At 31.7% G+C, this 27,113-nt stretch overlaps 3 protein-coding genes across 3 annotated transcripts in view; all 3 read right to left on the minus strand.

Annotated features, from left to right (window-relative positions):
* Positions 1-1,942: 1,942 nt before the first annotated feature.
* On the minus strand, positions 1,943-3,456 carry LOC122272061 (uncharacterized). The gene is made up of 3 exons (XM_043055078.1): positions 2,978-3,456; positions 2,762-2,878; positions 1,943-2,672 (listed from the first exon to the last, which is right to left on the minus strand). Exons 1-3 carry the CDS (start codon positions 3,454-3,456, stop codon positions 1,943-1,945), a joined length of 1,326 nt encoding a protein of 441 aa, XP_042911012.1.
* A 59-nt stretch (positions 3,457-3,515) lies between these two features.
* On the minus strand, positions 3,516-6,315 carry LOC110283179 (uncharacterized). Its single transcript, XM_043055069.1, has 2 exons — positions 5,247-6,315; positions 3,516-5,188 (listed from the first exon to the last, which is right to left on the minus strand). The coding sequence occupies exons 1-2, from the start codon at positions 6,313-6,315 to the stop codon at positions 3,516-3,518; spliced, it is 2,742 nt and encodes a 913-aa protein (XP_042911003.1).
* Positions 6,316-23,348: 17,033 nt separating this feature from the next.
* LOC107449118 (multiple inositol polyphosphate phosphatase 1-like) overlaps positions 23,349-27,113 on the minus strand; it is an 18,304-nt gene continuing 14,539 nt past the window's right edge. The window contains exons 8-9 of the mRNA XM_043055473.2: positions 24,290-24,494; positions 23,349-23,991 (exon numbers count right to left, since the gene is read on the minus strand). Of these exons, the coding sequence (XP_042911407.1) occupies positions 23,625-23,991; positions 24,290-24,494 (572 nt within the window). The 3' untranslated portion in view covers positions 23,349-23,624. The remainder of the gene's footprint in view (positions 23,992-24,289; positions 24,495-27,113) is intronic.

Below are 27,113 nucleotides of genomic sequence, written 5' to 3' on the forward strand. Positions count from 1 at the left end.
TTTATTTATTTAGCTTATCTCAAAACAGCATAGTCTCTCCAAAAAAACTTTACTAACTCCTAAAACTTGTAGGTAACTGTATCAACTAACACATGTACAAAACAAATCAATTTAATCGCATTCCATTTTCATGGCAAAAATTACCTAAGTTTCAAGTAATTGCAATGTTAGAAATCACTTTCCTCCTCTTTTTGAGATGGTAATGATAGATTTCTTCTTCTAAATAAGCTAAAATGTAGAGATATTTATAAGAACTCTGTCTGCAATCAAAAGATATAATTACGGAGCAAAAATGGCTGAGACGTTATGCTGTAATAAACTCATAAAAGGCTTTTTTTTGCTTCGCAATATCTTTGTAAAAAGTACTGTTAGAAATTTAAGAACATAAACTCTATCATTTATTATTTACTCATTTATTAGGCTAACTTAGTTACGTTTTTAAAATCAAATTTAAGGAGTCTAAAAAACCGACATTTAATGAAGCAGACGCATTTTTTCAAGCAAGATTTTTTCCCTCTTTTTCCAATAATCATCTTTCAGTTTTAAAATCTCTTTTCTTTTTTTTCAAATCTAATGAACTTTACATTCACATTTCTGATTCCGATATCATTTCTTAAAGATACCTCGCGTTATCAAATAAAATGACAAATCTGATTAAATGAAACAGAAATCACTTATGTTATGACTCGAGATTCTTTTGCTTCTAATTACTTTATTTCACAATACAACACTCAGAATAATAGGACTATTTACAATATATTATTTACATTGTTTGTTGGATGCATAAACTTACATCATAAAGATGAAAATCGTATCGAATTCTCTTAAACGCAACGTATCGTAAGTTCTTTAACGTAATATTATAAACATAAATAGAACATAAAAAATAATTGCCAGTTTCACAAACGCAAAAGATAATGTTAATACAAAATAAAATAAAGAAAACATGACGGAATTGACAAACTTAATGTGAATGGCAACATACTCCCACCTTTGTATTGCTGGCACTTTTGCTCTGAAACAATACAAAAAACATAATGCTGTAACACTGCAAGAAATTAAAAGTTATGAATAGTTCACAAGTTCATTCGTTTCACTGGTACGATTCGACGTCCACATCGAGTTGTTCTTGCTTCCTCTTGAATATTGGCATTACCAAGTTTTGGTTCTGGAGTTTTCAATTCTTCCAGAATATGTGCAATACTAGGCTCATGATCAGGCTTTGTTCTGGTTTCCTGGTAATCTTCATTCATATTGTCAATGGAACTAAGTTCCAAAGGATAAATTCGTTGAAGGGGTCTTATGATTTCACCACTGGCTACCCTTAATTTAGCCACCCGTTGAACATTATCCTTGCCAGGAAACAGTTCAATTACTCGAGCCAAAGGCCAATTCATTCGGTTTGGATTTTGTGACTCAACTAGAACAATTTCTCCCGGAGTAATAGCCTTTCTCTTTGAAGCTGTCTTATGACTTCTTACCAATTCTCCAAGATATTCCCTATAGCAGTGTTTCCCAAAGTGTGGTACGCGTACCCCCAGGGGTACGGGAACAGTTTAGTGGGGGTACGCGTTCTTATGCGAATTATCTTGCAACAAACGAAAATTTAAATTTTTTTTATTTAAAATCAAAAGCAACCATGAAAATTTGCGATTACGTATTTTTCTTTTGGCTATTTTTGCAGAGTTAACAGTTAATAATTAGAGGTGTCAACAGATTTTGATTTTTAACTTTTGTGCAATTTTTTTATAGTAAAGGTTTGTAATAAATTCTACTTATTTAGATTATTCTTTAAAATATAGTTTTTATCACTCTAACACAGTATTTTTTACAATAATTTGAGAATTTTTTACCGAAAATTTTGTAACAAAAATGAAAAGTAAAATTTTTTTTTAAAAATACATTAATTTTTCTAATAGTGGTACATAGCGTTACGAAAAATTTAGAAAGGGTACGCAAAAGTCGTAAGTTTGGGAAACACTGCCCTATAGAAACGCTTTCGTAAATTTAGTCGTAAGGTGTGAAGGTAACGCACTCGTTTCAATAAATGCTGAGAATCGATTAAATCTAGGTCAAAAGTTTCACGTTCTTTTGAGTCTGGAATGAAGTGAGCAGGTGTAAGGGGTTTCAATTCGTTGGGGTCGTCTGACAAATATGTTAATGGTCTCGCATTTATAGCCGCCTCACAGTCGTAAAGCAAAGTCAACATTTCTTCGTAGGTGACACAAGCTCTGCTCAAACATTTTCGAAGGAATTCCTTAACGCAGCGAACCATTCGTTCCCAAAAACCACCATACCATGGAGCTGATGGTGGGCTAAATAACCACTTAACTTTCTGTAGAGAACATTCTGTTTGTATGAAATCCCAATCCAAATATTTTAACGCATTTGCTGTACCTACGAAATTCATACTATTATCTGTATAAAGAGTAGAACATCTTCCTCTCCTTGCCCAAAATCTTCGAAAGGCTTGCATAAATGATTCTGTGGAGAGAGATGAAACTAGCTCCAGGTAGACTGCTCGATATACTGCACACGCGAAAAGCACTATCCACGCCTTGTTTCCACCACGTAAGAAAAGAGTACCAGCTAGATCTGCGCCAGTTATCTGAAATGCTGAAACTCGGTTTACTCTGTCAGGAGGTAAAGGAGCTGGCTCAGTATTAACATTTCTAGAAGGCAGTTTTTCGCATGGTACACATTGTCGCAAAACTGCTCTTACAACTCTCCGTCCTTTGGGAATCCAGAATCTTTCTCTCACTGTGCTAGTGTCGTTAATACACCAGCTTGCAAAGATCTATGAGTATGCAAAATCAGTCTTTCTAGAAGAGGATGGTCTGGTAAAACTATAGGATATGTGAAGTCCTCCGGATCTTGGCTGAGGGTAAGTCTTGTTTGAACTTTCAAAATTTCATTTTCTACGAAGAATTGTATTGCATCCTTGTACTTCTCACGTATGTCAGAAGGTCATTCATACTGTATGATTTTTATAAGAGTGTTTTCTGCCCATTCAATCTCTTCACATGAAATCGCACCGGTCAACTTACAAGAGTTTTTCTTAATGTTGTTACAAAATCTCAGAACATAAGCAGTCATTCTAAGAATCCTTGTGTAACTCGAAAAGTATAAAAATCTCTGTCCAAATTTCTTTTCGTTTTCAGCTGCTAAATTTGTTATCACTGTCTTGCGTCTCTCCAGAAAAGCTTCATCCGGAACGGATATCTCAGACATTGGCCAAGATTCTGCTTCCTCGTATAACCAGCTGGGACCCTCCCACCACTGACTTTGCAATAGATCTGCCCAGTCACAAAAGCGAGTAGCGAAGTCGGCATGATTGACTTCTCCAGCTACATGTTTCCAGTAATCTATATTGGTCAATTCTCTGATTTCTTTCACTCGATTTCCAACGAATGTATTCCATGGCTCCTTTCTCGTAATCCCGCTCAAAACTATCATTGAATCCGTCCAAAAAAGGGTTCTAGAGGAAATGGGCAGAACAGAACGTAGAGTTGCGGCTAAACGAGCTCCGAGGGCGGCTCCAGCAATTCAAGTCTTGGGATTGTTGGTTTTTTCATTGGATTACCAGCTATTAATTTGACTGTCACTTGACGTCGGTATTCACATCGCAAGAAAGCACAAGTAGCATATGCAAAAGAAGATGCATCTGTGAAAATATGCAGTTCGACATTATCGTAATTTACAGGTAACATTCTTCGAGGAATGGTACATTCAGGTATGAGAGCAGCGGTTTTCTCCCACCGTCTGTACTTCTGCTCAAGTTGTGCTGATAATGCATCCTCCCAACTTAGTTTCTCTCTCCACGCTTCCTGCAAAAGGAATTTGGGCAACAATAGCGCTGGAGCAGTAAAGCCTATTGGATCGTAAATACTGTTGATGATAGAAAGAAGTAAACGTTTCGTAACTGCCTTTTCATTGACGGTAACTAAATTTAACGGCATCTTACATGAAAGTTCATCACTAACTAAATTCCATTTCATGCCAAGAACCATTTCCGTTTCTTGTCCTTCTCTAGAGTTATTGGAAGCCCAGCATCGTAATTCAAACCCACCTTCTTTCATTATTTGGATAGCTTGAGATTTTAAATGCTCCAGTTCATCGACGTTATTAACACTTGTGACTAGGTTGTCCACGTAAAATCCTTCTCTTAAATTATCAATCGTATTCTTAAGACTCTCTGTTTGGAATTTCTGCAATCCTAGATGATAATTTATTGTGGCATTTAGAAGAAATGGACTGGAAGACACACCGAACACCACTCTGCAGTGTCGATAAGTCTTAAATGTTGTGCATTCAGCGTCTTCCCACCACAAGAACCTTAGTACATCTCTGTCTTCGACTCTTAAACGTATCTGAAGAAATGCTTGTTTTAAGTCGGCAATAACTCCTAATGCCCCTGAACGGAATCTCAACAGTAATGGCAGTATCCTATGTATAAGATTCGGTCCCACACTTAAGCATTCATTCAAGGAAGCAAATCCAGGTTTCTTGAAAGATGCGTCGAAAACTGGTCGAACCTTCGTAGTATTGCTGGATAGCTTGATGACTGGTCTATGGGGGAGATAATGACCTGTTTTCGTAATCTGCTCTTTTGGTACAGTTTCTATAATACCTTCTGATTCCCATTGTTTAAATACAGCGTCGTAAGCATCAAAATAATTTTCGTTTAACAAACGTTTAGTTGCTGTGCGAAGTCTGGATTCTGCTATGTCGTATTTATCATAAAGGGAAGGATGTCCAGCCAACCATGGCAAAGATACTTCATATCTCTGATCTTCACTGACTCTTAATGTTTTTCTGAAATGGATCAACGTTTCTTCCTTTAGTTGGATCTTATTTTTTCTTTCAACGGGATTTTCAATGCCTAAAACGTCCAAATCCCATATTTTTTGCAACTCCATATTTTGCAAACTTAATGCGACTAAGTTAACCATTTTCTTTTTTCTTCCTAGACCTAAAATTGTCCAACCTAGTAAGGTTTCTATGGCTGAAACTCCCGATCTTAACACTTCTATTTTTCCAGTCAGAATTCTTCCAAGTACATCAGCTCCTAGAAGAACTCTTATAGGGGGCGTATCTTTTCCAACATCTGTTATTTCTATTCCTCGAGAAGCTAGATCAGCAAGTAAACTTCTATACTGTATCCTTGGTAGCTCTGAGCAAATTTTTGCTTGGTCAAGAAGAGATATTGAACTCGTATATTTGCGATTTAAGCTTTCAACAGTTACCATATACGTATCTCTTATGCTCTGAAGCAGGAGAAGTTCCTCCACCAAACAGTCCTTGAGAAAACACTTCGCTTCCAGAGGGAGAAAGTTTCAATTCTTCAGCCAAACTCTTTTCAATATAGGGACGCTGGAATCCATTATCCATTAGTGCACGAACACAGACTTCCTTGTCTCTGTTTCGTAGTCTGATCGTAATTGTTTTGAGATATATTTCACGTTCAGAAGAACGATTCGTAAACAATATTTCTGTTGATTTCTGTTCATCACCTGCTATTTTGTCCTTTGATGAAGAATTAATTCCTTTACGTAGATCGGGGCAAAGTATTGTGTAATGCCTCCGTTTAAAAACTAAGCATCTTACAATACTGTGACATCTTTTTGCCATGTGACCAGATTTGAGGCAAACAAGACAGCATCTCTTTTGTATAACTCGTGATTTTCTGTCCTCATAACTCATTTCTGCTATTTTCTGACAGTCTTGACTTGGATGTGATCGGTCAAAGAAAATACAATTCTTTTTTCCTACTGAGGTGTTGGCGATCAGTGTAGTAGCAGTAGGTTCATCTCTTTGGATCGATTTGTGGTAATCGTTTCGTTTCTCGCCACTTCCCTTATCTCTACCAAACCCTTCACGAGCTAAACTGATCATTTCTTCAGATTCGACCTCATGTCTCAAAAAACACATTAGTTTTTCGAGGGATCTCTGACTGGTAACGTCATCAGTATTTCCAGAAATTCTACTCCGTTCCCAGGCTTGCATAACATTTTCAGGTAAGCATGACTCTACAAGAGGCTCTAGAAAGTCAGCAAATTTCTCTTTCGTACGTCCCAAACTTTCCAAAGTTCTTAATTTTGTTTCCAGCATATCGTAGAGGGTTGCTAAATCAGGAGAATTCTTTCCGGTAGTAGCATTTTTCATAACAAGAGAAAGGAGATCTCGAACGTATATTTGTACTAAAAGATCTTCTCTGCCAAACCGTAATTTTAATTGTTTAATGGCTCTCGGATAATTATCTGCTGTTATTGGGAAACTGGAAACTAATCTTGCGGCCCTGGATTCGGGTACCATAGATTATAAATATTGGAACTTGTCGATCGCAGATAAATCTTCAGATTCATGAATTTTTGAAAATATACTCCAGAATGTGAGATATTCTTTAGGGTCACCTGAGAATGTCTTCAATTCAAATTTCGGTAGTTTTAGTTTCACGGCATTATCCTCTAAAGAACTTTTGGCGATGGAACCGGGGTCCTTATTTAAAAAAGTTGCGACTTTTGCGTCTAGTTCAAGATAATAATCTCTGTAATTTTCCGCTGCTTCAAAATCAGTTTCGTATTCAGAAACGGTCTCAGGTTTTTCTAAAAGTACTGGGGATATTTCATTTTGAATTTCATTCAAACGAGAAAATTTATCTTGCAATTGTGACCTTAGTGCGTGCAACTGATTAATATCCTTGGCAACAGTTTCCGGTGACGCCAAATATTGCTCCAACTTATTCGACGCAGTCCTAAAAGTTGTTCTTAATGACTTTCTTTTCACTTTAAGAGCATCCATATTCTTAATGTAAATAATATTTAGTCAGTTTATTAACTAAATTCACTTAATAAGCCCTCAGTTTCTACTTATTCTTAATCTCGAATTATTTTTCGTTCTTAAACTTAATTCAAATCAAACATATAAACTGTACATAAAAAAAGACTTCGTAAAAAAGAAATAACAGAAGCAGCCAAAATNACGTGATAAATTAATGTCCGATATTTACAGGCTCCCGCTAGACGGCGTACTCGAGCGTTGCGATCGCGAATTATATAAAACGTTTATACGCTCGTGGTAATAAAATCTAGTATGAAACAAATAAAATCGATGAAATTTCTATTCACGGCTGGCATAAGCATAAAACAAAGCAGAAACAAGAGAATTTCCTCAGGGCAACTTGTGTTATGACTCGAGATTCTTTTGCTTCTAATTACTTTATTTCACAATACAACACTAAGAATAATAGGACTATTTACAATATATTATTTACATTGTTTGTTGGATGCATAAACTTACATCATAAAGATGAAAATCGTATAGAGTTCTCTTAAGCACAACGTATCGTAAGTTCTTTAACTTAATATTATAAACATAAATAGAACATAAAAAATAATTGTCAGTTTCACAAACGCAAAAGATAATGTTAATACAAAATAAAACAAAGAAAACCTGACAGAATTGACAAACTTAATGTGAGTGGCAACAACTTATATTTCTGAATATGGATCTCATAACTTCGGTAACATTTCCGCAAAAAAAATAAACTACTTTTTGGAATAATATAATACAAATACTAATTCTGATATAATTCCGAATTATCGTGCAGATACAATACTGATACACTGTTTTTACCCTGTTGATTACACTGTTTTTTTAATAATTAAAAAATAACAATATATATTTTTGCTCGTAATTAGAATGGTAAGAAAAGTATTTTTTTTTTAAGGGACACCGGTTTCTTATCTGCATCAAAGAGTTAAGGGCTACTCACCATCGTTGGATGAGATAGCCACAAAAATAAGTATTAAACAATAATACATAAATTTCTGTCGTAGTGTGTCGAAATCCAAATGAGTAGGAAAAGCAACTACTGATTAATTCTTGTTTCTTCTAGTTTTTGGATTACCCAAGCAAGCAAGTAGATTTTCAGCAGAAACATTTTACTCTCTATGATCACAATTAAGATTGAAATCAAGAGGCAATGAAAGTTTTAAAACCGCAATTTGGGCTACATATTTCTATGCGAGTCGATTTCAGGTAATATTGTTCAACTTTATATCATATTAGTTAAGAACAGAGCAACTTCAAAATTTGAAACACCTGATTGTATTTGAAAGACGCTTCCACAAAAAGAAATTGAAAAAAATTATATTTAGCACTGTATAATCATAACTCCTAATTCACATCTTTGGAACATGTTCTGTTTTTAAAGCTGGTCGGCTTTTTGGCCCAGAGCAGTACAGGAATTAGTTCGTCAACACAAACATTCCGGGGGTATAAGTGTTTGATTTATTGATTATGAGATGATTAATAATAAAATATCCCTTTCCTTTTTTTATATCTTGTCTGTAAAATTTATTTTCAATCTTTTTCATCGGAGAAAAAATTCTAAAATAACAGTTAAAAAAATGTACTCCATCAAATTCTTTTAATTTAGAACTAACTCAAAAGACTTACTATACACACGGCGAAAAGCATTCTAGTAAAATTACCACACTGTTTAGTAATGCCATTTCTTGTAAAAAAATAAAAATAATTAAATAAACAACGTAATTATGGTTAATCGAATGGAAATGTATGGTATTTAAACTATACATTGGTGAATATTTCTCGTTCGCATGGCAGCATTCTGGTTTTCAAAATTATGGTTCTGAATCTTTCTAAGGGCAACAATTTGCCACGGAGAAAGTCCGTTAAAACGGGAAAGATATAGTCTCATACTTAAATTTATTTATCTTCAATCCTGTGTTTTCTCTTAATTTCTTGAAAGAGGAGAGAAAAAATCAGCAACATTCAATTTATATTCGAATTCAGTGGCTCTATTTTTTACTCTTCTAACAGATGCCATCACCATGACACATTACCACACATTTACTAATAAATACGCAAATTGAAAAAACATTTAACCGAATAAATGGCTTTTATGCCATTCTCTGAGGCCTCATGATGAAATTACCAAATGTTACTAAACTTTACATCACTTACTTTATTCAAACATATGGTTAAAAAACCATTTCTACGGTAAAAAAACACATTTGATTGTTAATTTTCATTACCAAAACGCTCCAGTATAAATAACCGAGAATTTTGTGTTCCCATAAAGACAGAAACAGGATAAATTTTACTATATTCTGCTAGTTTTGATCATACTTTTTTCCTATGCATAATTAATTAATTATGCATTTTTATTTTACATTATAACCATCGTCATTGAACAGTCATCGTCTTCGCCATCTGTTTTCGGCTACAAATGTTCAACTCCGTAGCCTTGTAATTTTGAACCCAAGTCAGAAGACCGGGGAACTCCTAGACCAAGTATTGGGAGAAATGTGAGGACTTTTTGATGGAACTAACTTGCATTCCCGCTCCGTGGAAAGGAAAAACCACGAAAACCTTCTACGGATAACCTGACGACAAGGCGACTCTAATCCACGATCCGTCTACCACTGAGGATATTTTACGTCAGCACAGTAGTCGGTGCAAGCCGGAAGCGCAATTCGTATCGACCAGCCATTGCTGGGTTTCGAACCGGGTTTACTTCATTGGTCTTTGATTATTCACTGATCGCTTAGGTTCCGGATGACAAAAAAGGCGGCTTTTTTAACATCAAACATGCAATAAGATATAACTTCAAAAGGTGGAGTTTCCAAACTTTTCGAAATTGAGGAAACTTTACGAGATTTAAAACTGTCTTACGGTCATCCATTCTTATTATATTTGCCTGCGGTATAATATATTTTACACACATATATATAAGATGTTTAAGACTGAAGCAGAAACTGTGAGATAAATTAGGGAGAATATAAAAGTACTTAAATCACACTTAAAATTCACTTAAGCATTAAATTTGTTATGAAACAGTTAAGAATTAAATGCTTATTTCATTTAACAAATGTCAGTCTCTTGACCACTAGGTGTTTTCACAGATTGCGGGTTTTCCAATGTTTCTCTACTCGACTTGAGAAAGATGGCAATGCATGACACTAGTCACGGGTTTTCTAATGTTTCTCTACTCGACTTGAGAAAGATGGCAATGCAGGGTACTTGTCACGGGTTTTCCAATGTTTCTCTACTCGACTTGAGGAAGATGGCAATGCANCTCTCTCTCTCTCTCTCTCTCTCTCTCTCTCTCTCTCTCTCTCTCTCTCTCTCTCTCTCTCTCTCTCTCTCTCTCTCTCTATCTCTATCTCTCTATCTCTCTATATATCTCCATATCTCTATCTACCTATCTATTTGATTGTGCTGAACCAACACCTCCTAGAATAAGGAAGGCCTCAGCACGGATCAATCTAGTAGTCCGATGTGACGAAGTTAACTGCGCAGTAGATGAAAAATAAGAAAGATGTCATTACATTCGGGGTAATTAGCTGCGCAGTGGTTGAAAATACGAAATATGTCATTACGTTTGGACTACAAAAGGATATTTATGGTAACCCGTGCAGAGGCCTACTCTTTTCTAGGAGGTGTTGGCTGAACCCACATCCATATTTAAAAAAAGTAAAAATCACAAATACCGCCTATGCTCAGTCTGACGGCTATAAGGTTCTTAAATATTCCATAAGTCAATAAGATAAGATCGTTTAGTTATAAAAGGAAACAAAACTAATTTGAAAAGAATTCGAAAATATTAGATTACAAGGTTACTATGAAGAAAAATATAGGATCTTTTTGTTCCAAGAAGCAAAGGGGTGAAGTGTTCTAATTGGATATAAAAAGAGCTGCATAATTGCAGAAAGTAACCAAACAAAAAAACGTTTTACTATAGATTTCATTGTTTCTGAAGTATCTGACTTATATAGGGATGATTGCGATGCTATTAAAATCAAAGCACCGCTCCCACTGAAAACAGAAATCAAAAAGATTTTGAAAATGGCCCAATAGTTTAAAATTTAGTACCCAATTAATAGTATCTGAAATCACCCTGTTCTTTGGTAATAGTTCTGGACTTAAATGTTATGTCTTTATGCTACTTTTAAAAGTACCCTTTTTCTTATTCTTTAACTGTATGTTTTATTTATTTATTTTTTTAAGAAAAATAAATTGTAAGGAAATTTATCAAATGCTATCAAGATCTAATATTGATAGCATTTAATAAATTCCCTTATGACTTATGGAGAGAAATAAATATTCCAAAAACTCTGCTGAATCTACTAATGTACTAATAAACTAAAATTCTTTTTATAAAATTTGTTGATATTTTGTTCTTAAATATTTGTAAATCAATTTTTGAAAAATACTCTCATATAATATAGGATAAAGACCGGATCCTTAATCTTTCATTTTCAAGAAATTGCTTGAAATAAATTATCCTCGTATAACAAATTAGCCACTAAGTTCACAATAAATATTAAAAAATGTTTTTAAAAAAATTAATTATTATTTGGAAGTACGCTTGCATTCTGTTTTATGGATCATGGCCAGATAATGCCGGTACGTACTGAAGTAATTAAATACTATTAGTTGTTTTGTTTAATCTGAATTGTTTGTTTAAAACATAAAATTAATAAGATGACCTTTCTGCGCAGAGAAGCATACTGAGGTTTTAAAATCAAGAATCATAAGTAATTTTTAATTTAATGCGTTAGATACTTTTAGTAAATTAAGCCGGCTGATCATGTTTAAGAACATAAGGCTCCACGTATCCATCTTTGCCTTGTATCAAGCTTTCCTGGTGTTTTAACTTGGCCTAACCTGTAGTTAATATTTTTTTATTTGCCCAAATTCCCTGGACTGACAATGTTTAGCATTAACCGACACTACTATTTAAAGGAAAATAGGATTTAAAACGTTATAAGCATAAAAGACATTTTTAAATTGGTAAAAACTATGCAAAAGAAGTATCATCAGATGTAGAACTTGACAAAAAAAAATAATCAGGCAATTAAAAACTGCAGTTAGAAATCTGTGGTGAAAAAATCAAAACTCTTCTATTCAAATTCTTCAAAACATTAGGTTTGCCAAACTAATCGAAAAATTATTCAACACTGTCTTTTATTCCTCTCTGACTAACATGGCAGTTTGCAAATAGTTTTAGCGATTTCTTATAAACGTAGAATTTGATAAATGCAGAATGTTATTAACTGAACACTAGTTTAGTCGCAACTCCCGGGATTTCAAATTAGTAAAAAGTGCCAAAAAGTACCTTAACCCCTTCTCTGTTTGCTTTGCATCTCATACGTTTGTCTTTTTTGTGCCCGTATGGTCGGCGACTCCTGCTATGCGACGAAGAGAAAAATTGCATTATTGAAATTGAATTTGTCGCTATTTAAACGTCTCTATAAATCACTTGATTATTTTTGTATTTCTGAACATCGTTAAGAGATGGCGCAACCTTCTTCACGATTTCCTCAGTGAGATTTCCCGCCTTGAATTGAAATCAAAATAGTTTTGTACTTTCTGTAATTTTCCTGATTAAATAAGCAAAAATATAATCTGTATTAAATATCAGTTTGATGATAAATGTGATTTTAACGCTCTGATGCCCAAGATAGATTGTAAAGCTGTTTTAACGATAAGGTTAGAAAATTAATTTCCAAAATATCTTTTACCTAATTTAAATAATTATTTTATGCAGATATTTATCTCAAACACCTTAAATCAATAGAGTTAATAAATATGTTATCATAGTGTATTTTTTTAAGACAAAACCTGGATGCATTTCAGTGAAAACTGGAGATAAGTGAACGGGACATTGCATATTTCACCACCAATAGGTAAAACAAAAAAAACTACTTGCTGACTAAAATATTTTGCATTTTCGAATTTAAGATAGAACGTCTATTAATATTCAACAATAAAGAAAAATAATTTTTTTTGGATCGGAAGTTCAAATAAAAAAAATTCGACGGAAAATGTCCGGTTTTGTTTTTTTGTTTAAACTGTTTATTGTATCCATTTGCTTCGGCATTAACACTTTCACCACATCATTATAAGCAAGTTAAAATATTCACATTATGAAGTACGTACAATATATTTGCTAATTGAATCGTCGATATTACAGGAAAAACATTAGTTATATAAATAGTAGGGAAAAAATACTTTATTTCATCTCTGTTTTTCAATTAAAATCTAAAGCATCAGAAAAAATTCTCTTGTCATGCAAGCGAGAGATTCTTTTGTTAGATGAACGTATTAACCCTAGAGTATTTCTACTCAATAAATTTTTTAAAAAAATATGTATTAATTTATTCAAAAACTGCGTGCTTTATTTGTTATCTCTTTGAAACATTACTTTGAAAAACTATTCAATTTCATTAAAATCTATTCATTTTACGTTGCTAATTGAAAAGTGCCTGCCAAGATGATAATTTAATTACACATAACCTTCATTAAAAGAATAATTATTCGCTTTAATTATCTTTTTAACGTTCTTTTAAGGGTGTTTTTATCTACGCTATATACCGTCGAATTCATTGAATGTGATAAGTACGAGATATTGCCGTTAAAATTGTTTCTAAAGATGAAAACATATTTTAATTATATTTCAAGAAATTATCTTGAGGCCTATTAAGGAAATGCGAATTTCCCCTGGCAATGTATAGAACTTAATCAAGTTATCTCGGAAAGACTGCTTTACGATGTTTTTTATGCAATTTTATAAAGAGTTTTCTCAATTAGTAAATGTAGTTATCCTTTTAGCTCATTTTACGGGAAAAGTTCCTTAAAAATAATTAGTTACCGCGACACAAAGCGATAGTATTCATTGCATAACTATTAAAAATATTCCTATTCTATATAACATGCAATTTTTTTACAATTTATTTAGATACTTTATATTGATATAATTTATTACTTAGTTTACGATACTAAGCTTTAAAATTTATCTTATTTTCTTGAAAAGACTGCATCCCAACGCTCCGTTTTTTTATATGATTTCATTAAAAGGTTAAGGATTTATTTAGCTTAAGGAAATTGCGTAAAAATAATTAGATATCACCGAACAAAGTAATAGTACTCATAGCATAACTATTAAAACTATTCTAATTCTATATGAAAAGGAATTTTTTTACTAATTCGTTTGCATACTTCATACTGATATAATTTATAACTTAATTTACGGTGTTAAGTTATTAAATTAATCAAGTTATCTGAAAAAGACTGCATTACAATTACTAATTTCAGAGGAAAAGTGCGAAAAAAATACTAGCCACCACGATACAAAGTGATGGTTATTCATTGCAGAACTATTAAAGCTAATTCGAACTCTATATAATTCCTGAATTGTTTGATTAATTTGTTTGGATACTTCATATTGATATAATATGTATCTTAATTTAGGATATTAAGTTAGTAAATTAATTGAGTTATCTAGAAAAAAAAACTGCATTACAGCATTCTGTTTTCTTATAATTTCTTAAAAATGTTAATAATTATTTTATCTCATTTTACATGGAAGGTGTGTAAACATGATTCGTTATTACGCTATTTCGAATACCAATGTTGCAACGAATGTCAATATTGTAACGAATGTCAATGTCGTAACGAGTAACATTTAATATATATTAGGTATATATCATGTCATCAATATAGTTTACTTAGCACTAGGTGTTGGATTCAACTTAAGAATTTATATTACCTTACACATTGAAATTCAAATTGTTGTTGATTTTTTTGTCATTCTCATTAATAATTATTATGAAAATTATTTTAGAAATATACTACTCTTTAAATGTATTTTAAAAATTAAAAGCTATTTAAAATTTGAAGATAACTACTTAAAGGAAGGAGGATTTGCGACCTAATGCGAAATAGTAAATTTAAGATAATTAAGATAAAGATAAAGTTAAAGATAATTAAATGCTGTCTAAATTATCCAAAAAATTGAAGCACTTACTTTACCACTGAAATATTGCAATTTGGTAAAAGTTTCTAAACAAATTGTAATTAATAGTACAAAAAAATAAATATGTATGTAAGCATTCTAATACATTGTAACTAAAATATATGTGTGGGCATATAAATAATGAAAACTAAATATAATTTTGACATAAGAAAATCAACATAAATTTTCTTTTGAAATGTATGTTAAATACTCAAAAGAATCAACCATGCAATATATAAACCACAAAGATATAATTAGTATTAAAAATCAATACATAACATGATAAACTTGCTTTCATTTTTAAAACGCAAAGAAAACTGCTCATAAAATATTCAAAAAGATATTTATCTGCATTTTAAGATTAACTAAATTGTTTAAAAAAAATATGCGGATAAAAAGAAGTTTGTTCAAGATTTTAGATTCGCAATCTTTATATAAATAAACCATTTATTAAATCTTTGTAAATATTTTTTTTCTCTAATATGTTTCAGTTAAAAAATTTAATGAAACAAAAAATAACAATAAAAGACGAGCACTCTTTTTTTTTAATTATGTGTCGTAAATGTATACATATAAAATTTTTTCAGCTCTTTTTTTCTGGCTTTAGCTTAATTTGGCTTGGGAAACATTTTTTTCCTAAATGTTTTATTTAAATTATTTTTCTAATCCAATTAAGGCTAATTAAATATTTCGGGATCATTTAACTTTTTCTACATATATTTTCTTTTTAATATATCTTTTAACCGTACCTTAAGTTAAGAGAAATTTCTAAAAATAAAAATTGCTTTTAATGAATTTTATGTAATGATTAAAAGACTAATATTGTTTAAATATTTGAAAAAAAAAATACTTTAAATCATTACCTTAATACATTTCGTTTTTAGAAAAAAATAATAAAAATGCGTGTGTAGACATTTTAGAACGTATAAACAATAACACTGCTTACATTTTACATGGTGCTAAACTAAACTAAACTCAGCGGCGCGACAGCCCATAGAGGGCCAAGGCCTACTGTGCCCATCTCAGTTTTCTTCACCTTTGGGCTCTGGGGTGCAGGAGGAGATGTTCCGGTTAGGTGGTCAGCCGAACGCGAAACCCCCAGTGTTTAGTTTCTAAACATGCTTGGTACTCATTTATCGACCCACTGAAGGGATGAAAGGCTGAGTCAACCTTGCCCGGCCCGAGGATCGAAACAGGGACCTGTGGCACGACAGCGCGGAGCGCTACCGCTCAGCCACCGGGCTTTACATGGTGCTAAGCAACATTAATATGGTGCTGATTTGAACTATATCTTTGAATTTCTGAGATATAATTAAATGATATTAGGCTTCAAATTCAACGAAAAAAAATTTCAATGTAACTTTTTTACTTAACCTTATTATGATACCTTATTATAATAATATCACAATCTATGCCTCAATCTTTACAAGGTTCTAAGTTATAATACATTTTTGTACGTCTTAAACTTGTTTTAGCGATACTCTCGTTCAATTTGAAAGAAGACATACCTCATTTTATTACCCTATTAAGTTTGCTCAAATTTGCACCTTATTATTGTTAAACATGGAACCAATTTTTCTGGTAGTATACTTAGTAATTTTTTTTTCTACTACTCATATTATTATTTTATTGTTTTTTTTTTGCCTAATCATTCCCTGCCAAGACACCTTATTTTATTGATGTGAAAAGTGCCCTTATGAAAACAGTATAATTCTTCTGTACTTAATCCAATTGAAATTTTTTTAATGTAGCTACCACTATAGTTTTTATGAAATTCCCATGATTTAAGATGAAAATAAATATTTTTTTTAAAGTTATTAATGTATTGTGATGGACGTGAATTTTGTTTCGTTCAAAATAAATACTGAGATTTAAACATTTGAGTTACCAGTGAACTTCTCGAAATAAAACCTGTTCCCGAAATAGTAGCTTTGACGACTAATAGATTAATCCAGAGAAAGACTAACAACATTGTAACAACATTTATAACTAACAACATTGCCATAACATATGGTTCATCTAAAATGCTTTTTAGCTAAAAATGCTGCAATGAAGAACTCAATCTGCCATGAAATTTTTTAAATTGTTGAACTTGGCTTGTTTATGAAATGCTGGTGTGGTATTAAAATCTGATTATTGCCCTTTTTAATATATGTACTGAATCGTAATTAAGCTCTAACTGTTTAGCTGTGTAACAATGGAAATATTTCACGTAAGTTATGCAGAGTGATGCAAAAACATATTACTGTCAAAACTATAAGTAGAGTGAGTTTTGTGTCAACGTGACCTTTTATGTTGGGTAAAGAGTAGCGAGGACAAGTGTGCAGTCTTATAATACAGTATGTCCTAAAAAAACGCAACCCAAAGAAGCAAAACATGGACAAAGGAAGAAAAGGAATGTTAGTTGAACACAAATTGCAAGCAATGTTGAATTCTTGTTTGCTGTCAATTGAAAAATTAAGCAAGTTTACCAAGATTATCGAAAACATGAATCAAAATTTTTGATCTCCTATTAAATTTTCAAACTGAGTTCGGCGTTAGGTATCTAGCAATTTTCGAATCCAAGCTTATAATTACTTAAAAATTACTCACCAGTTTTCTTGGTAAAGAATTAAAAAATAAAATTAATAATCTTCAAATCGAATGTTTAATGTTTTTAACAAAGCTTCTTACTAAATATAACCAACAAACTAAAATAACTTAGTAACCTTCCAACACTCTGATCAGTTTAAAATTTACTTAAAAATTAATCAAACTCAAAGAGAGTCTTACAGAATTTGAGTGGTTAAGTATTTGCCAAAAGAAAAATATATCTTAAGGAAGTAACGATTTAAAGACCTTTAATCATTTACCAACTATCTTTCATCTGAGGCATATTTTAACAAACTTACTCTAGCGAAAATGTTAATTTGTTTAGCAACGAACAAACAATTAATAAAAATCAACACCTGCGGGTGCTTTACAAAAAAAAGCGAAACATATTAATTTAAAAAATATCTCCCCGCGGAACCATTTTTCATATTCAAGGAGTAAATAAAGATATTTTTCGTTGAGAACATAAAAAAAAGTAATTCTAAATTCTATTGCAAGAATACAGCCATTAGTAAAGGTTAAGTCAACGTTTATTAATCATTCGGATCTTCTGTTAAGGAAAATGAAGATAGCATGAATGGCTTGTCGTGAGGCATTTTTCTACTGGGAACAGTTGATTAAACATGTCGCCGCTAAGAGGCGCTATTTGTTAAGTCTTGTTGCCACGTTCTGTGTAATTAGGCCTAATTATGAAGGAATTCTACATGTAAAGAAATGCTTCGCAAATTGTTATCCATGGTCCATAAAATGGAATGCAGCATTTTGGAATGTGTTTGATGAATGGCTTTATTCATAAATTTAATTTTGTAGAACTGTTAAATATATTTAAAGACACGAAAAAAGTTAAGCTTTCTACAATGTATTAAGCATCATAACAGTCTCACATTAATTAGCTTTAAGATTTAGTAATGGAATATTTACTAGGGTTTTAGCATGCTTTATTAATATTTAGTTTAATGATGCTAATGTTCGTAATTATTTTCAGTTAAGTTAAATTTTTCTCTATTAGATAATATTTTAACAGAATAGAATTGTATTATTTTTTTATTATTATTATTACTGTTTACAGGAAAGGAACAAATAGACAAGAATTATTATGGTTACCTAAGATTACATGGGCCATAAAAGTCATTTCATTTTATTCACACAAAAAATTTTAGTTATTCGCCTATGTGTATTTTATTACACTACGCAATTTCCAAATTTATCTAGATGAAATTTCATTTTGGTTAAATTTTATTTCCTTTCTTACAAAGTCTGGAAATTATAAAAAACATGGTTTATAATTACATTGTATGAAAGTTACTTTTATGAAACTAACTTGTTTTTATATTTTTAAAAATGAATATTTTTAAAAAATAAAGTAAGCTTATTACTTTAACTAGTGAATTAAAAAACCTTTTTTAATTGTATATTTCCTAGATGTTTAATTTTATTTAACTCTAAAGTTTTTATATAATCTTTGAATCCATTTCTTAATAAAAATAGCCGTTTAATCTATCATATAGACCCAAACGAGCTGAAATCAATTTCTCGAAACGTATATTCTTAGCCGTAAGGTGACGTCTTTTGAGTTTTAATTTTCACCAAAATAGGAAGAACTCGAAAATACGTCATCACTTTATTTTTTTTCTTTTTGGGGGGGGGGCTTTTTTTACCAAATAATAAATATGCTTCTGTACTGGAAGCGAATATTTTACTGACACTTTTTATCAAATTTTAAACCTAAAACATTAGGAGTTAAAATTTAGTCTGGAAGGAAAAATTTTCTGCTGTTCAGTTCACAGAATTACTCAATTTTGTCGAAAGAATAGTACGTTTAGAATTTTTTACAAAATAATTTTCTCTTTAATACAAAAATTGATCATAACTTTTACATGAAGAAAATTATTTTAAAATATGAATGCGTTCTTATGGAATAAACTATTGTGAATCCATGCTACGAAACATTGCAATTTCACTTATACATGGTGTCTAAAAGAGACTGGTGATTTTGAAAAATCAAGCTATGAAAAACAGAAAATGATCAAAATGTTTAGTTTCGTGCGTTTCGTGCAGAAAAAAATAGCTTTATCCTCGCTAAGTGTTACAATTATTTACGAAGCTTGTCAAAATATGACACAATTGATTTGAAAAACTGCAAAACAATGTTTTCCAGCAAGTTAAGCAATTCCAGCGGAAATATTTTCAAGGGCTTATGTTATTTATACCCTATACGGACTATAGGTTCCAGTCCATGTCATAAAAAATCCGCCCACACTATAATGGAGCTACCGACAGCTTGCACAATGCGTTGTTGATGACTTGAAACTAGAGCACACTTAAACGCTCTAATCATCTCTAACAAGCTGAAATCGAGACTCATCTGACCAGGCTGCGGTTTTCTAGTTGTTTAGAGTCCAATGAATATGATCACGAGCTCGGAAGAAGGGTTGGACGTGACGTCGTGCTGTTAATCGAGTCAGTCTTCTGCGACTATATCACATTATAGACAAATCTCGTCGCACTGTCCTAGCTGACGCGTCTTTTTCACGTCCCGTGTATTGCCGTTACTTCAAGCAATGTTACTAGTCTGTTATCACTGACAATTCTACGCACACATCAGAGGTCTCACTCATTAAGTGCAGGTGGTTCGCACTACGTTGTATATGGTGAGGAGTTATTAGTGAGGAGTTAAATTAGGTATTCTTGGCACACTTTTCATACTGTAGAGCTAGAAATGTTGAATTATCGTGCAGTTTCCAAAATAGAATACTCCATGAGTCTAGCTTTAACAACCATCCCATGTTAAAAGTGTTAATTCTCGTATTACGGTCATAATAACATCAGAAGCATTCTTAGATCAATAATAATCATTAACTACTCATATGTACTTTTTGTACCAGATACTATAGTGATCTGTATATTTGCATAATTGCAATCTCATGACTTTCATCACTGATGTATATATCTTACACGATACTCAAGTTAAGCACTGCTGAGGTTCATGAGAAAATAGTACATCACGTATAGTTTGTCTAAAGTAAGAACTCCCCTAGCTATTCGTCTGGATCCGTGGCTCTGACTATGATAACCAGGTAAAACCATTTTAAGTAAGGGTGTAGGGTCATTGTTTTGGACAGGTTTTGGCTCGGTTCGGCGAGAGAAAGAGAATCTTTTTCGTCAGTCTATTGTGTTAGCCCTTGCAGGAAGAGAAGCTACCCTCCCTGAAATGTGCTAATCTTGTTTCCATAGCAGCAGACGGCCTCAGACTTTGTGACGGGGTGAGTTCTTACCGTAGGCGAACTACAATAAAGCATTGGAACGAGTTTTCAATCTTACCTTACTCGACAGAGAAGGAAATAATCTTATTATGCCTACTAGGCTGAAATTTCCTGAACTCATATTTATGGTGGTTTGTGTGATTTAATAGCTGACGGATGGATTTTAAATTATTGCTAAAATTAATAAATGATATTGAAAAATGGAGCGGACATTTCTTAATAGTTAAAATTAAAATCAGAAGTATTTCTATCCATTTAACTGTTGGACGAGAAAAAAATTTCATTATTATATTGTTTAAAACTGGAGGTGTTAAGATTGCTGGAGGGATTTAAGAATTACACTTTGGTCTTGATTATCATTAAAATTTATTTGTTGTACAAAGACAGTTAGAAAGGTGACCAAGCGGCATGCCAAGGCTATTTTTGGAGTTTAAAAGTAGTTTTGAAAAAATACTATTTATTAAAAATACGAAAGTGAGTACAAATAATATCCTCTTTTTCTTTCTTATTTGCCAATTAACTATCTCCAAATCAGCAAACTTTAACATTTGTTTAATAATGTTTTTTATTTTTTTTGGTTTTTAGCGTTAGCGATTAAAAACGACTATTTGTCAAAAATACTAAAGTGAGTTTAAAAATACATCTACTTTGTCTTCTCTGTTTGGCAATTAACTATCTCCAAAAGGACAAACTTTTCTCCCTCTTTTTATCCCCAATTGCGGTTCAATCTCAGAATCATTTCTAACAAAGCGAAAACTTCAGGAAATAATTTCTTCAAATCAATTACCCCTTACAAAATATCTGAAAATATACTTCTATCTGACATCACCTTGGGATCTTAAAAAATACACTCAAGGGCATAAATTTAATCCTTTAAAAGTAACTCTCTCTCTCTCTCTTTTTTTAAGGCGATTTTCTTTAGGTATTGTTATTTTATTCTATAAGTTTTCTTTTCCAGTCTTTCTTAGATTTACTTTTCTTTGTGAAATCTTAACTTAAAATGAAAATTGGTTAAAAATTTGTGCTTTTTATTTAAAAGCATTCCAAAAAATAGAAGAATATTTTTTAAGTGTAATTGTTTTCGAAATTTTAGTTAAGGGATGTTTTGAGAATAAATTAATAATACATTGGGTAATGAAATACTAATTCTGCGCTGTTTGAAATTTCTTGAAAAAAATGGTTAAATAATAATTCATATAATTGTTATTTTACCATGTTCAAACAAAACAGTCAAATAACCATAACTAAGATAGTATTTAAACTGTTAACTGGGAAGAAAACTGTTTCTTAACTGTTTTCAATTAATACAGTTAAACAACCAGAATTTTATTGCACCAACTAGAACCACCTAATGAAGCCACTTAGCTCCTTGCAGCTGGGTACATATCACAACCAAGAAAGCTAACTTGTCAATCTTATGACCGAGGGCAAGGGTTCGTAATCCAGCGTTGGCACAGCAATATTTCTTCTATTCTCTTCAACTAATAAGGAGTTTCCAATGTCATACACTCCCATTTTGTGACTCTGGACTTTCTGAAGGCGACACTATCATTCACGCATTGATGGATGCTTAACACAAAACGTCTAGTATTTAACATCTCTTATGATAAATTAAAAAACCAGATAAACTAATTAAACTACATTCCATTGTTCATTTGATAAAACATAACTCAACCACAACCTATCTCCAATCCGCATTAACTAATAAAAAGCCTAGCTCCAGAGTTCAGATAAATTTCTTTTTTATGGTTTTTAAATCATACAATTTGTAAATGATTAAAAAACCGCATAGTTTTTTATTCGTGATTTTTAACCATACTAGTTGTATACGGTATCGAAACTGTAAAGGTAAAAAAAAGTTTTTTAGCGCAAACTTTACGCTTAACTGGATGGACGGACCTTAGTCAGTTATTTTCCCGTAATTTTAAAATGGAAATTCTAACAATGTGTTAAAGAGGTAAATATTTGCTATTCTATTTTTATCTACGACAGCACATAAAAATATAACGCGTATTAGAAATAATAAATTAATAAGAGTTCTCAAGAAAAGAGAGCATATGACTGATCTAAGCTTTAAGCTTAAACAAGACAATTAAGTTAAAATGTAGCTCTGAATAAAAATTTTAGAAGGATTTTATAGTCTAGTAAATGGACAGAAGTTAACATAAATTATTTCGAAAAATTTCCGCCAAAATTTAAAAAAAGAATTTTTTTCAAGCAACGAGGCCAATTTTGGACAATCATGATAATAACTACATCATGAATGGTAATACAGCAATGCAGAGCGAAAAAGGAATTTCAATTTTTTAAAATTATATTAACTTGTTTTCATGCAAAAACACTTGTTACTGGAACTTGTTACAGAACAATAAAATGCGATATATCATAATTTTTACAGTAATATTCATTTAATTCGAGTGATTCGGTGATTTTACGGTAATTATTACAGTTCGGTAGTTAATACTCAGTACGGTATAATATTTTACGGTAAATATTGATTTTACAGAAAAATGGATGATGTGAATGTGTATTCAAAGTGATGGTACTTTATACAGTAATTTAATCCGGAATGTTTTGCAGTGTTGGCTATTTACTTCAAACCTTGGATTAATATGCAATAACTTAAATCATATAAAAATCTGATAGATTTTTTTAAAAACCTTTTAAATCTGATATAAGACTAATGATGTTTAGTAACTATAATCTACCAGAATTTTTTACATTCTTTTGAAAAACAAATTTCTTTTAAAAATATTTTAACTTATTTCCATCTGAACACTTTAATAGTTTCTTCAAAAGAAAGAAAACACATTGTTGCAAAATGGTTTTTTTTCTTCTATTTATTGAGAATGCAAAACTTGCAAAATATATTTCGTTACGTATCGCAATATTAATACGAATATTATTTAGATTGAAATCTTCAAAAGTTTTAATACACGTATCAATTATACTCTACAAACATCACATATTTTTTCCAGATCACAGTTTTCGGCTAGTGGCTGATATTTATCATAAAATTCTTTTAGAGAACATAATTTATCATTTTTACATCCATCAATTCTAACTGGCATTTCATTATGTAAAGTCATAATCTTTAAATCACCATTACAGTCATAAAGCACAAATACTATGTTTGTGTTGAAGGGTGCAAATGAGCTTGTGCGCCATCTTCTATTACTTTGAGAGCAAAAAGACTTTGCTGTTAATTTTTTATCATTCCTGGAAATTCCTATAGCTGTAAAAAATCTCGACAAAGCTCCGCTATGACTGAATTGTAAAACTATTTTGCTCATTCTGGTTCCCTCATATAATCTAGAAAGCAAGAATAAATTGCATGAATTAATGATTAAACTAAATGAAGTTTGGTGATAAAAAGTGTACTCCATATTCAAAAGAAATTTGTCATAATATGTAAATAAAAATGCATTAAAAACATAATATCTGTCTTTAAATGTGATCCTGAATTACTGTAAAAAGTTTCTGTTAAAAATCAATAATTCTCTAATTTCCCAACAGAAAATTTTAAACAATATTTAAACACTCATTTTTTTGGTATCTAAAAATCATTAACAAGAAAATATAAATAAATTAAAAAAATTCTAAGACATACTTAAATAAATCAACGATATATTTTACGATTGGACAAGCTTGCTGATAATTCACCGCATTTCCGTAAGATCTCCGATAATAACCTTCAATATCGTCGCCATATTCCATAACTTTCAAATCGTCACTCGAAAATGCAGCACACCATGCATCACTGGTATTGAGAGCATAACCAAAACTGCATGCCGTGTGCATATGTATCATATCATCTAAAAACATATATAATAAATAGTTATATATAGCCATTTTTCATGCATGTGCATTAAATTTACAGAAAGTAAGTTGGAGAATGATACACAGTGAAAAAATCCGTATTGAACAACGATGTAAAGTACCGGCACATCATACGTTAAATCAATTTTTCCGTAAAATCCATTTTTACCCTAAAATATTATTACGCAATATTGACACCAATATTTATTTAATTAGAGTAATTCAGAAATTTTGCGATAATTATTACTGCACATGCCTCGTAATATTTTCTGGTAAAAATTATTTTCATGGTATGACGCACCCTGAGTACCGGTACTTTTTACCATAATTAAATCCTTAATCCTTTACAATGTAGGTCAAGTATGCTGTATAAGTAAAAACCTTTCTTTTAGCTGAAAATATTTGGAAAAATATTATCTTTCAAAACTGCTAGCGTATTTTAAAAGAGAGTTGTCTATTTTTCTTCTATTTTTTTTTACTCAAGAAAAATTTGAATCAATCAAAATAAGCAGAGAGATTGGAAAACTTTAAATAAATATGTCGTGAAATTAATACAAATCACGTAGCATCGACTTTATTTAACTATTCATGACTGAATATGTGCAATTGAGTATTTTCTTCTGAATAAAATGAATATTTTTTTAACTTCATTGTTATTTATGTCTTTTATTTTCAACTGCCTATTTTTATCAGTGAAAATTTTGCGCTGGTTAAAAAAAGCATTATTTCTAAGAGGTTTATTTGTTACAGATTTAACTGAAACACAAATCATTTAATCTAAAAGTTTTGTCACACGAAAAATCCAATTACGTCTGCAACTGAGACACGGTGTTCAGTTTTGATACAAATACAATCTAAAATTTTCTGCACTCGAAACAATTTTCCTGCTCATTGACTGGCAAAAAGTGTTCCTAAAAAGTACCTTAAAATATAATTAAATCTATAAAGCTATCATGACTATAAAATTACAAAGTTATGCTCTTGAAATGTATCTTCAGTTTGAGCATTGAGAGAGGATGAGATTTAGGGATTAACCTGTAAAATTCGTTTACCGTTGATTTACCGTTGCGTGTTCGTTGTCCATGTTTACCAGCACTGATTGAGTGCCGGTGAGGAGCGAGGTTATTTGATATCGTCTGGGCTCAAAGATGAGACCTTTGAGACCGTAGCATGGAATTGTAGCATGAGAGAGTACACCTATTGTAGAGAGTACACCTCAGCCAGCGTGAGTCAGAAATCTTCGTATAATGATTAATGCAATATGTACCCCAAATAGTAATAAAAGTAATTTATTCGATGAGACAAAATGTAAAACCCGATTTCTGTTATTAAATATTTTGAAAAAAATGAATTATTAGTTTTATAATTTATTCTAATATTTTTCCTAGAACCGCGGTGGATCAGAGGATAGAGAGCTCACCTCCCAATGAGGTTGCTCGTTGATATGAATTCTGCTCCCGACTCGCACCGACAAAAGTGCTAACGTAAAATATCCTCAGTAACAGACTGATCATGTGTTAGCCATATGCAATCGAACTAACAGTGGAAAATTTCGTGGTTTTAATCAGTATGTAAAGCAAGTGGAGATTTGTTCATAAAAAAAGTCTTTGACGAAGTCTAGTTTGTCCCAATGTTTGATCATAAAGGTATCTTGTACTCTGGGTTGGATTCAAAATTTGCAAGACTACGGAGTTAAACATTAATAGTCGTAAGTTCTAGATTCTGTCTGCTGTTCAACGCCAGTTACATTATGTAAAAGCAGTTTTATTCAACAAGGAAAAGCTAAAAAAATTAATAAAATATATTTAATTTCAAAATTGACCAAACACAGAATTGTTTATAAATTAATTAATTATGTAAAATCTTACCTCAAAACTTTAGATTTAGATGATTAAAAATAAAATAATAATTAGATAATAAACAATTCGAAATTTCGAAACGTGTGCCTTATGTGTATATATATGTATATATATGTATATGTTACGGCCAAAGCCTGAATTCGGCCACATTGCGAATTGGCCGGCCGAATCGCGAAATGGCTAAGAACGATGTAAATTGGCTGGCCAATGACCGATCTTTTCTTGATTTCAAGAATTGGCCGTCCAGATCGCGAAGTGGCATGGGAAGATCAGCCAAAGTTGGAAGAACAATTTTCGACACGCATTATTGGCTCTGTATAACCATAACTTCATTCTTTAAAAATTACTAGGTACCCGCAGCTAATTGTGGTGGGATGTGGATGTTTGAGACAAAGTAAAAAATTAAATTTTCTAAATTTTAATTTAAAAACTTGTCTGTTTTCGTATATTTTTTAATTAGAAAATTTATATTTTAAATTAAAAAAGAAAACAAAAGGGGCAATATTATCAAACTAACATTTTAATAAAACAAATATTTAAAAATTTTGGTCCTACCGTACCACCCGGTATGTGAGAAAACATACCACTGCAATTTTTTTTCCTGTAGAGTAAAATTATTGCAGATTTAAAGTAAAATTATTGGGGAATTGCAGATGCGTTGCCTATCGGTCATTCTTGAATGAGCACGTCGCGCTTTGGCTGGAACATCGTGGCCGCTTCGTGAAGTGGCCGGACCATAACATATATATATATATA

Source organism: Parasteatoda tepidariorum, chromosome 5 (genome assembly GCF_043381705.1).
Source record: "Parasteatoda tepidariorum isolate YZ-2023 chromosome 5, CAS_Ptep_4.0, whole genome shotgun sequence".
In the NCBI taxonomy this organism is placed as follows: domain Eukaryota; kingdom Metazoa; phylum Arthropoda; class Arachnida; order Araneae; family Theridiidae; genus Parasteatoda; species Parasteatoda tepidariorum.

What these genes read in the sequence shown, in the direction of transcription:
- LOC110283179 (XM_043055069.1), bottom strand. Translation starts at nt 6,315, where the DNA reads ATGGTACCCGAATCCAGGGCCGCAAGATTAGTTTCCAGTTTCCCAATA. An exon ending in GCATAAGAGATACGTATATG is followed by an intron (nt 5,189 to 5,246) that starts GTAACTGTTGAA and finishes TTCTTGACCAAG; the next exon opens with CAAAAATTTGCTCAGAGCTA.
- LOC122272061 (XM_043055078.1), bottom strand. Translation starts at nt 3,456, where the DNA reads ATGATAGTTTTGAGCGGGATTACGAGAAAGGAGCCATGGAATACATTC. An exon ending in ACTCTTATAAAAATCATACA is followed by an intron (nt 2,879 to 2,977) that starts GTATGAATGACC and finishes ACTTACCCTCAG; the next exon opens with CCAAGATCCGGAGGACTTCA. An exon ending in GTATTAACGACACTAGCACA is followed by an intron (nt 2,673 to 2,761) that starts GTGAGAGAAAGA and finishes ACTGCCTTCTAG; the next exon opens with AAATGTTAATACTGAGCCAG.